The sequence below is a fragment of the Oncorhynchus mykiss genome, chromosome 9, assembly GCF_013265735.2.
Source record: "Oncorhynchus mykiss isolate Arlee chromosome 9, USDA_OmykA_1.1, whole genome shotgun sequence".
Lineage (NCBI taxonomy): Eukaryota > Metazoa > Chordata > Actinopteri > Salmoniformes > Salmonidae > Oncorhynchus > Oncorhynchus mykiss.
The window spans coordinates 6,812,468-6,825,343 of NC_048573.1; the positions used below are offsets into that span (position 1 = coordinate 6,812,468).

Consider the following 12,876-nt stretch of genomic DNA (forward strand, 5'->3'; position numbering starts at 1 on the left):
CAACCACTGCACAACAGCAGAACCTGAGAGACGGAGCTGCATTTCCTGACAAAATGTCAAAAATATAAAACAATTAGAGAGTGTCATTTCCCCAAATTTGAAAACCTTTTTCAAGGTTTCAAAGACCTCTCTGATGAGAATAGGCTACCCGTCCTGTTGGGGGAGGACGCAGAGAGCTGTGGGTTGGCAGCGCACTACATTGCTGCCTGCCATAAGTTGAGGGACAGTGTCTGACAGACCCATCAACCTGCACATGTTGTCTACTGTTATGCTTATTGTTATTGCTCAGTGTATGGTTATTTTGACCCTTGGTTATTGTTGCCCCGTTGACAATATTGATTGAAATAATTTTAATTAGGTTAATAGACATCGCAAACTAAGTTACGGCAATATATATATATATGTAGCAATGTGTGTGTGTGTGTATATATATATATATACACACACACATTGCTACGTCATGCCAATACAGCTAATGACATTCAAGTGAGAGTGAGAACAGGGGTAGAGGAAGAGAGAGAACTGACCACTGTGACTGACCCAAAATTAAGGAAAGCGTTGACTATGTACAGACTCAGTGAGCATAGCCTTGCTATTGAGAAAGGCCACCGTAGGCAGACATGGCTCTCAAGAGAGACTAGGCTATGTGCAGACTGCCCACAAAATGAGGTGGAAACTGAGCTGCACTTCCTAACCTCCTGCCCAATGTATGACCATATTAGAGACATATATTTTCCCTCAGATTTCACAGATCCACAAAGAATTCTAAAACAAATCAAATGTTGATAAACTCCCATATCTACTGGGTGAAATACCACAGTGTGACATCACAGCAGCAAGATGTGTGACCTGTTGCCACGAGAAAAGGGCAACCAGTGAAGAACAAACACCATTGTAAATAAAACCCATATTTATGTTTATTTATTTATTATTTATACATTCATTGAACCTTTATTTAACTGGACAAGTCAGTTAAGAACATTTTGTTATTTAACAATGACGGCCTACCACAGCCAAACCCTCTCCTAACCCTCTCCTAACCCTCTCCTAACCCTCTCCTAACCCTCTCCTAACCCTCTCCTAACCCGGACGACGCGGAGACAATTGTGCGCCGCCCTATGAGACTCCCAATCATGGCCGGTTGTGACACAACCTGGAATCGAACCAGGGTCTGTAGTGACGCCTCTAGCACTGAGATGCAGTGCCTTACACAGCTGCGTCACTCGGTAGGCCATATTATGACATTTGCAATGTCTTTATTCTTTTGGAACTTTTGTAAGTGTAATGTTTACTGTTCATTTTGTATTGTTTATTTCACTTTTGTATATTATCTACCTCACTTGCTTTGGCAATGTAAAACACATGTTTCCCATGCCAATAAAACCCTTAAATTGAATTGAGAGAGACTGATAGAGGCAGAGAGACAGAGAGATTGATAGAGGGAAGAGTTGATTTAATTTGGGGCCTGAAAATTGATTCAACACGAGGCCTATGTATTGGTCACATAACATTTCACATGACCGACTGGCCGAATAGCACCAATATTCCCTTTATAGCACACGACTTTACTACAGGGCTCTGGGGGAAACACAGCACACGACACTACTACAGGGCTCTGGGGGAAACACAGAACATTACTACAGGGCTCTGGGGGAAACACAGAACACTACTACAGGGCTCTAGGGGAAACACAGCACACTACTACAGGGCTCTGGGGGAAACACAGCACACTACTACAGGGCTCTGGGGGAAACACAGAACACTACTACAGGGCTCTGGGGGAAACACAGAACACTACTACAGGGCTCTAGGGGAAACACAGCACACTACTACAGGGCTCTGGGGGAAACACAGCACACTACTACAGGGCTCTGGGGGAAACACAGAACACTACTACAGGGCTCTGGGGGAAACACAGCACACGACTTTACTACAGGGCTCTGGGGGAAACACAGCACACGACTTTACTACAGGGCTCTGGGGGAAACACAGAACACTACTACAGGGCTCTGGGGGAAACACAGAACACTACTACAGGGCTCTGGGGGAAACACAGCACACGACTTTACTACAGGGCTCTGGGGGAAACACAGCACACGACTTTACTACAGGGCTCTGGGGGAAACACAGCACACGACTTTACTACAGGGCTCTGGGGGAAACACAGCAGGGCTCTGGGGGAAACACAGCACACGACTTTACTACAGGGCTCTGGGGGAAACACAGCACACGACTTTACTACAGGGCTCTGGGGGAAACACAGCAGGGCTCTGGGGGAAACACAGCACACGACTTTACTACAGGGCTCTGGGGGAAACACAGCACACTACTACAGGGCTCTGGGGGAAACACAGCACACGACTTTACTACAGGGCTCTGGGGGAAACACAGCACACGACTTTACTACAGGGCTCTGGGGGAAACACAGCAGGGCTCTGGGGGAAACACAGCACACGACTTTACTACAGGGCTCTGGGGGAAACACAGCACACGACTTTACTACAGGGCTCTGGGGGAAACACAGCAGGGCTCTGGGGGAAACACAGCACACGACTTTACTACAGGGCTCTGGGGGAAACACAGCACACTACTACAGGGCTCTGGGGGAAACACAGCAGGGCTCTGGGGGAAACACAGCACACTACTTTACTACAGGGCTCTGGGGGAAACACAGCACACGACTTTACTACAGGGCTCTGGGGGAAACACAGCACACTACTTTACTACAGGGCTCTGGGGGAAACACAGCACACGACTTTACTACAGGGCTCTGGGGGAAACACAGCACACGACTTTACTACAGGGCTCTGGGGGAAACACAGAACACTACTACAGGGCTCTGGGGGAAACACAGAACACTACTACAGGGCTCTGGGGGAAACACAGCACACGACTTTACTACAGGGCTCTGGGGGAAACACAGCACACGACTTTACTACAGGGCTCTGGGGGAAACACAGCACACGACTTTACTACAGGGCTCTGGGGGAAACACAGCAGGGCTCTGGGGGAAACACAGCACACGACTTTACTACAGGGCTCTGGGGGAAACACAGCACACGACTTTACTACAGGGCTCTGGGGGAAACACAGCAGGGCTCTGGGGGAAACACAGCACACGACTTTACTACAGGGCTCTGGGGGAAACACAGCACACTACTACAGGGCTCTGGGGGAAACACAGCACACGACTTTACTACAGGGCTCTGGGGGAAACACAGCACACGACTTTACTACAGGGCTCTGGGGGAAACACAGCAGGGCTCTGGGGGAAACACAGCACACGACTTTACTACAGGGCTCTGGGGGAAACACAGCACACGACTTTACTACAGGGCTCTGGGGGAAACACAGCAGGGCTCTGGGGGAAACACAGCACACGACTTTACTACAGGGCTCTGGGGGAAACACAGCACACTACTACAGGGCTCTGGGGGAAACACAGCAGGGCTCTGGGGGAAACACAGCACACTACTTTACTACAGGGCTCTGGGGGAAACACAGCACACGACTTTACTACAGGGCTCTGGGGGAAACACAGCACACGACTTTACTACAGGGCTCTGGGGGAAACACAGCACACGACTTTACTACAGGGCTCTGGGGGAAACACAGCACACTACTTTACTACAGGGCTCTGGGGAAAACACAGCACACGACTTTACTACAGGGCTCTGGGGGAAACACAGAACACTACTTTACTACAGGGCTCTGGGTGAAACACAGCACACTACTACAGGGCTCTGGGGGAAACACAGCACACGACTTTACTACAGGGCTCTGGGGGAAACACAGCACACGACTTTACTACAGGGCTCTGGGGGAAACACAGCACACTACTTTACTACAGGGCTCTGGGTGAAACACAGCACACTACTACAGGGCTCTGGGGGAAACACAGCACACTACTACAGGGCTCTGGGGGAAACACAGCACACGACTCTACTACAGGGCTCTGGGTGAAACACAGCACACGACTTTACTACAGGGCTCTGGGGGAAACAGCACACTACTTTACTACAGGGCTCTGGGGGAAACACAGCACACGACTTTACTACAGGGCTCTGGGGGAAACACAGCACACTACTTTACTACAGGGCTCTGGGTGAAACACAGCACACTACTACAGGGCTCTGGGGGAAACACAGCACACTACTACAGGGCTCTGGGGGAAACACAGCACACGACTCTACTACAGGGCTCTGGGTGAAACACAGCACACTACTTTACTACAGGGCTCTGGGGGAAACAGCACACTACTTTACTACAGGGCTCTGGGGGAAACACAGCACACTACTTTACTACAGGGCTCTGGGGGAAACACAGCACACGACTCTACTACAGGGCTCTGGGGGAAACACAGCACACTACTTTACTACAGGGCTCTGGGGGAAACACAGCACACTACTTTACTACAGGGCTCTGGGTGAAACACAGCACACTACTACAGGGCTCTGGGGGAAACACAGCACACTACTTTACTACAGGGCTCTGGGTGAAACACAGCACACTACTTTACTACAGGGCTCTGGGGAAAACACAGCACACTACTTTACTACAGGGCTCTGGGTGAAACACAGCACACTACTTTACTACAGGGCTCTGGGTGAAACACAGCACACTACTTTACTACAGGGCTCTGGGGAAAACACAGCACACTACTTTACTACAGGGCTCTGGGGGAAACACAGCACACTACTTTACTACAGGGCTCTGGGTGAAACACAGCACACTACTACAGGGCTCTGGGGGAAACACAGCACACTACTTTACTACAGGGCTCTGGGTGAAACACAGCACACTACTTTACTACAGGGCTCTGGGGGAAACACAGCACACTACTTTACTACAGGGCTCTGGGGGAAACACAGCACACTACTACAGGGCTCTGGGGGAAACACAGCACACTACTACAGGGCTCTGGGGGAAACACAGCACACTACTACAGGGCTCTGGGGGAAACACAGCACACGACTTTACTACAGGGCTCTGGGGAAAACACAGCACACTACTACAGGGCTCTGGGGGAAACACAGCACACTACTTTACTACAGGGCTCTGGGGGAAACACAGCACACTACTACAGGGCTCTGGGGGAAACACAGCACACTACTACAGGGCTCTGGGGGAAACACAGCACACTACTACAGGGCTCTGGGGGAAACACAGCACACTACTTTACTACAGGGCTCTGGGGGAAACACAGCACACTACTACAGGGCTCTGGGTGAAACACAGCACACTACTTTACTACAGGGCTCTGGGGGAAACACAGCACACTACTACAGGGCTCTGGGTGAAACACAGCACACTACTTTACTACAGGGCTCTGGGTGAAACACAGCACACTACTTTACTACAGGGCTCTGGGGAAAACACAGCACACTACTTTACTACAGGGCTCTGGGGAAAACACAGAACACTACTTTACTACAGGGCTCTGGGTGAAACACAGCACACTACTACAGGGCTCTGGGGGAAACACAGCACACGACTTTACTACAGGGCTCTGGGTGAAACACAGCACACTACTTTACTACAGGGCTCTGGGGGAAACACAGCACACGACTTTACTACAGGGCTCTGGGTGAAACACAGCACACTACTTTACTACAGGGCTCTGGGGGAAACACAGCACACTACTACAGGGCTCTGGGTGAAACACAGAACACTACTTTACTACAGGGCTCTGGGGGAAACACAGCACACGACTTTACTACAGGGCTCTGGGTGAAACACAGCACACTACTACAGGGCTCTGGGGAAAACACAGCACACTACTTTACTACAGGGCTATGGGTGAAACACAGCACACGACTTTACTACAGGGCTCTGGGGAAAACACAGCACACGACTTTACTACAGGGCTCTGGGTGAAACACAGCACACTACTTTACTACAGGGCTATGGGTGAAACACAGCACACGACTTTACTACAGGGCTCTGGGGAAAACACAGCACACTACTTTACTACAGGGCTCTGGGTGAAACACAGCACACTACTTTACTACAGGGCTCTGGGTGAAACACAGCACACTACTTTACTACAGGGCTCTGGGGGAAACACAGCACACTACTTTACTACAGGGCTCTGGGGGAAACACAGCACACTACTTTACTACAGGGCTCTGGGGGAAACACAGCACACTACTTTACTACAGGGCTCTGGGGGAAACACAGCACACTACTTTACTACAGGGCTCTGGGGGAAACACAGCACACGACTTTACTACAGGGCTCTGGGGAAAACACAGCACACTACTTTACTACAGGGCTCTGGGGGAAACACAGCACACGACTTTACTACAGGGCTCTGGGGGAAACACAGAACACTACTTTACTACAGGGCTCTGGGTGAAACACAGAACACTACTTTACTACAGGGCTCTGGGGAAAACACAGCACACTACTTTACTACAGGGCTCTGGGGGAAACACAGCACACGACTTTACTACAGGGCTCTGGGGGAAACACAGCACACGACTTTACTACAGGGCTCTGGGGAAAACACAGCACACTACTTTACTACAGGGCTCTGGGGGAAACACAGCACACGACTTTACTACAGGGCTCTGGGGGAAACACAGAACACTACTTTACTACAGGGCTCTGGGTGAAACACAGAACACTACTTTACTACAGGGCTCTGGGTGAAACACAGAACACTACTTTACTACAGGGCTCTGGGTGAAACAGCACACTACTTTACTACAGGGCTCTGGGGAAAACACAGCACACTACTTTACTACAGGGCTCTGGGGGAAACACAGCACACGACTTTACTACAGGGCTCTGGGGGAAACACAGCACACGACTTTACTACAGGGCTCTGGGGAAAACACAGCACACTACTTTACTACAGGGCTCTGGGGGAAACACAGCACACGACTTTACTACAGGGCTCTGGGGGAAACACAGCACACTACTTTACTACAGGGCTCTGGGGGAAACACAGCACACTACTTTACTACAGGGCTCTGGGGGAAACACAGCACACTACTTTACTACAGGGCTCTGGGGGAAACACAGCACACTACTTTACTACAGGGCTCTGGGTGAAACACAGCACACTACTTTACTACAGGGCTCTGGGGGAAACACAGCACACTACTTTACTACAGGGCTCTGGGGGAAACACAGCACACTACTTTACTACAGGGCTCTGGGGGAAACACAGCACACTACTTTACTACAGGGCTCTGGGGGAAACACAGCACACTACTTTACTACAGGGCTCTGGGGAAAACACAGCACACTACTACAGGGCTCTGGGGGAAACACAGCAGGGCTCTGGGTGAAACACAGAACACTACTTTACTACAGGGCTCTGGGGGAAACACAGCACACTACTTTACTACAGGGCTCTGGGGGAAACACAGCACACTACTTTACTACAGGGCTCTGGGGAAAACACAGCACACTACTACAGGGCTCTGGGGGAAACACAGCAGGGCTCTGGGTGAAACACAGCAGGGCTCTGGGTGAAACACAGAACACTACTTTACTACAGGGCTCTGGGGAAAACACAGCAGGGCTCTGGGTGAAACACAGCAGGGCTCTGGGTGAAACACAGAACACTACTTTACTACAGGGCTCTGGGTGAAACACAGCACACTACTTTACTACAGGGCTCTGGGGAAAACACAGCAGGGCTCTGGGTGAAACACAGCAGGGCTCTGGGTGAAACACAGCAGGGCTCTGGGTGAAACACAGAACACTACTTTACTACAGGGCTCTGGGTGAAACACAGCACACTACTTTACTACAGGGCTCTGGGGAAAACACAGCACACTACTACAGGGCTCTGGGTGAAACACAGCACACTACTACAGGGCTCTGGGTGAAACACAGAACACTACTTTACTACAGGGCTCTGGGTGAAACACAGAACACTACTTTACTACAGGGCTCTGGGTGAAACACAGAACACTACTTTACTACAGGGCTCTGGGTGAAACACAGAACACTACTTTACTACAGGGCTCTGGGTGAAACACAGCACACTACTTTACTACAGGGCTCTGGGGAAAACACAGCACACTACTACAGGGCTCTGGGTGAAACACAGCACACTACTACAGGGCTCTGGGTGAAACACAGAACACTACTTTACTATAGGGCTCTGGGTGAAACACAGAACACTACTTTACTACAGGGCTCTGGGTGAAACACAGCACACTACTTTACTACAGGGCTCTGGGTGAAACACAGCACACTACTTTACTACAGGGCTCTGGGTGAAACACAGCACACTACTTTACTACAGGGCTCTGGGTGAAACACAGCACACTACTTTACTACAGGGCTCTGGGTGAAACACAGCACACTACTTTACTACAGGGCTCTGGGTGAAACACAGCACACTACTTTACTACAGGGCTCTGGGTGAAACACAGCACACTACTTTACTACAGGGCTCTGGGGAAAACACAGCAGGGCTCTGGGTGAAACACAGCACACTACTTTACTACAGGGCTATGGGTGAAACACAGCACACTACTTTACTACAGGGCTATGGGTGAAACACAGCACACTACTTTACTACAGGGCTCTGGGTGAAACACAGCACACTACTTTACTACAGGGCTCTGGGTGAAACACAGCAGGGCTCTGGGTGAAACACAGCAGGGCTCTGGGTGAAACACAGCAGGGCTCTGGGTGAAACACAGCAGGGCTCTGGGTGAAACACAGCAGGGCTCTGGGTGAAACACAGCACACTACTTTACTACAGGGCTCTGGGTGAAACAGCACACTACTTTACTACAGGGCTCTGGGTGAAACACAGCACACTACTTTACTACAGGGCTCTGGGTGAAACACAGAACACTACTTTACTACAGGGCTCTGGGTGAAACACAGCACACTACTTTACTACAGGGCTCTGGGTGAAACAGCACACTACTTTACTACATAGGGAGCCATTTGGAACACATACAACTGTCTGGACTAATGAGACACAGAGAGAACAACATCAGGAATGGATAGAGAGAGAGTGCGTGTACGTGTGTGAGAAAGAGAGAGAGAGAAGTAGAGAGAGTGTGTGAGTGAGAGAGATGGTGTGTGTGTGTGAGAGAGGGTGTGTGTGAGAGAGAGGGTGTGTGTGTGTGTGAGAGAGAAAGAGTGAGGGGGTGTGTGTGAGAGAGAGAGGGTGTGTGTGTGTGAGAGAGTGAGAGGGTGTGAGAGAAAGTGAGAGCGTGTGTGTGTGAGAGAGAAAGAGTGAGAGGGTGTGTGTGAGAGAGAGAAAGAGGGTGTGTGTGAGAGAGAGAAAGAGGGTGTGTGTGAGAGAGAGAAAGTGGGTGTGTGTGAGAGAGAGAAAGAGGGTGTGTGTGAGAGAGAGAAAGAGGGTGTGTGTGAGAGAGAGAAAGAGGGTGTGTGTGAGAGAAAGAGGGTGCGTGTGAGAGAGAGAGAAAGAGGGTGTGTGAGAGAGAGAAAGAGGGTGTGTGTGAGAGAGAGAAAGAGGGTGTGTGTGAGAGAGAGAAAGAGGGTGTGTGAGAGTTAAAGAAGGAGACAGGACAGTGGGATGAGAAAGAAAGGATTAAGAAGAGATGAAGACAATAAGAACAACAGAAATGACTTCCACATGGAAATCTGATATACAGTGAAAGACGAGGTAAACACAACACTTCAGTGCTTTCAGAAAATATTCAGACCGCTTGACTTTTTCCACATGTTGTTACGTTACAGCCTTATTCTAAAATTGATTAAATTGTTTTTTTTCCCCTCATCAATCTACACACAAAACCCCATTATGACATCACAATATCCCATAATGACATCACAATACCCCATAATGACAAAGTAAAAACAGGTTTTTAGAAAACTTTGCAAATGTGTTAAAAATACAATTGAAATAGCCCATTTACATAAGTATTCAGACCCTTTATTCAGTACTTTGTTGAAGCACCTTTGGCAGCGATTACAGCCTCAAGTCTTCTTGGGTATGACGCTACAAGCTCGGCCCACCTGTATTTGGGGAGTTTCTCCCATTCTTCTCTGCAGATCCTCTCAAGCTCTGTCAGGTTGAATAGGGAGCATCACTGCACAGCGATTTTCAGGTCTCTCCAGAGATGTTTGATCAGGTTCAAGTCCAGGAGCCTGTCTCGGAGCTTATAATGTATCATTCTTCCTCTCTATCTTTCATTTTTTTATACATTTGCAAAAAATTCTAAAAACCTGTTTTCACTTTGTCATTATGGGGTATTGTGTGTGTGTATATGTTGTCCCCACCAGACTCACCACGTTGTCCCCACTAGACTCACCACGTTGTCCCCACTAGACTCACCATGTTGGCCCCACCAGACTCACCATGTTGGCCCCACCAGACTCACCATGTTGGCCCCACCAGACTCACCATGTTGGCCCCACCAGACTCACCATGTTGGCCCCACCAGACTCACCACGTTGGCCCCACCAGACTCACCATGTTGGCCCCACCAGACTCACCATGTTGGCCCCACCAGACTCACCATGTTGGCCCCACCAGACTCACCATGTTGGCCCCACCAGACTCACCACGTTGGCCCCACCAGACTCACCACGTTGGCCCCACCAGACTCACCACGTTGGCCCCACCAGACTCACCACGTTGGCCCCACCAGACTCACCACGATGGCCCCACCAGACTCACCACGTTGGCCCCACCAGACTCACCACGTTGGCCCCACCAGACTCACCACGTTGGCCCCACCAGACTTACCATGTTGGCCCCACCAGTCCAGTAAAGGAAGAATCCATCTGGGTCCACCTTCAGAGTGATGAGGGTTGGGTGACCGCTGTTGGGCTCCTACACACACACACACACACACACACGTTAATACATCGGGATATACACACTGTACACATATGACTAAAATGTGACCGGCATGAGGTTGGAAAGCCAGGTCTCCTGCATGCCATACGACTGTGTTAACCTGCTGAGCTAATTTTTCAGTTTTTGATTTGTTAAAAAAGTTTGAAATATCCAATAAATGTCGTTCCACTTCATGATTGTGTCCCACTTGTTGTTGATTCTTCACAAAAAAAATACAGTTTTATATCTTTATGTTTGAAGCCTGAAATGTGGCAAAAGGTCGCAAAGTTCAAGGGGGCCGAATACTTTCGCAAGGCACTGTATATATATATACACACATACACTGCTCAAAAAAATAAAGGGAACACTAAAATAACACATCCTAGATCTGAATGAATGAAATATTCTTATTAAATACTTTTTTCTTTACATAGCTGAATGTGCTGACAACAAAATCACACAAAAATTATCAATGGAAATCAAATGTATTAACCCATGGAGGTCTGGATTTGGAGTCACACTCAAAATTAAAGTGAAAAACCACACTACAGGCTGATCCAACTGTGATGTAATATCCTTAAAACAAGTCAAAATGAGGCTCAGTAGTGTGTGTGGCCTCCACGTGCCTGTATGACCTCCCTACAATGCCTGGGCATGCTCCTGATGAGGTGGCGGATGGTCTCCTGAGGGATCTCCTCCCAGACCTGGACTAAAGCATCCGCCAACGCGGTCTGTTTCTGACCGTTTGAGCAGACACATGCACATTTGTGGCCTGCTGGAGGTCATTTTGCAGGGCTCTGGCAGTGCTCCTCCTGCTCCTCCTTGCACAAAGGCGGAGGTAGAGGTCCTGCTGCTGGGTTGTTGCCCTCCTACGGCCTCCTCCACGTCTCCTGATGTACTGGCCTGTCTCCTGGTAGCGCCTCCATGCTCTGGACACTACGCTGACAGACACAGCAAACCTTCTTGCCACAGCTCGCATTGATGTGCCATCCTGGATGAGCTGCACTACCTGAGCCACTTGTGTGGGTTGTAGACTCCGTCTCATGCTACCACTAGAGTGAAAGCACCGGCAGCATTCAAAAGTGACCAAAACATCAGCCAGGAAGCAAAGGAACTGAGAAGTGGTCTGTGGTCACCACCTGCAGAACCACTCCTTTATTGGGGGTGTCTTGCTAATTGCCTATAATTTCCACCTGTTGTCTATTCCATTTGCACAACAGCATGTGAAATTTATTGTCAATCAGTGTTGCTTCCTAAGTGGACAGTTTGATTTCACAGAAGTGTGATTGACTTGGAGTTACATTGTGTTGTTTAAGTGTTCCCTTTATTTTTTTGAGCAGTATATATATAAAATTCAGTATATACTATATACTACATAATATAATACTTGCTCCTATACCTTTTTGTTGATAACCAATAGTTTCCACAACTAATTCAAACCTCTTCCACACATCTGACTTCCCCTTCTGAGAAACCAGTCAACATTCGCTCACTTCCAGTTTCTTTCTCACATCCCCCCGCGCATCCATTTTGCCGTCACATGTTACTGTGATGGGAGTTATAACACCTTTTACTGATGTGATTATGACAGGCTGTGGGTCAGGTCCTATTGGTCACATGTTACTGTGATGGGAGTTATAACACCTTTTACTGATGTGATTATGACAGGCTGTGGGTCAGGTCCTATTGGTCACATGTTACTGTGATGTTATAACACCTTACTGATGTGATTATGACAGGCTGTAGGTCAGGTCCTATTGGTCACATGTTACTGTGATGTTATAACACCTCTTACTGATGTGATTATGACAGGCTGTGGGTCAGGTCCTATTGGTCACATGTTTCACGTAAAAGAGAGCAAGGGTTGAGGGGAAAGGGAATGTTTTTTCCTAAACAAATTAGGGATTTCGGGTAACAGAACTTTTCAGTCAAACACTTTCTGTGCTGTGGTGCTTTTTCTCTGCGGTTAGGGAGGATCTCTCTCTCTCTCTCTCTCTCATTTCTCCTTTCCTTTCCAGTGCTTTCTCCTCCTCGTCTCATATCTCCATTCAATATCTCTCGTTAGGCGGCCCCTATGGGGGCCAGGA

General features: G+C 48.9%; 1 protein-coding gene across 1 annotated transcript in view; it reads right to left on the reverse strand.

Moving 5' to 3' along the window:
- LOC110510780 (1-phosphatidylinositol 4,5-bisphosphate phosphodiesterase beta-3) overlaps positions 1-12,876 on the reverse strand; it is a 150,251-nt gene that overhangs the window by 127,814 nt on the left and 9,561 nt on the right. Inside the window, 1 exon segment of the mRNA XM_036987197.1 lies at positions 10,697-10,783. Within this exon segment, the coding sequence (XP_036843092.1) occupies positions 10,697-10,783 (87 nt within the window).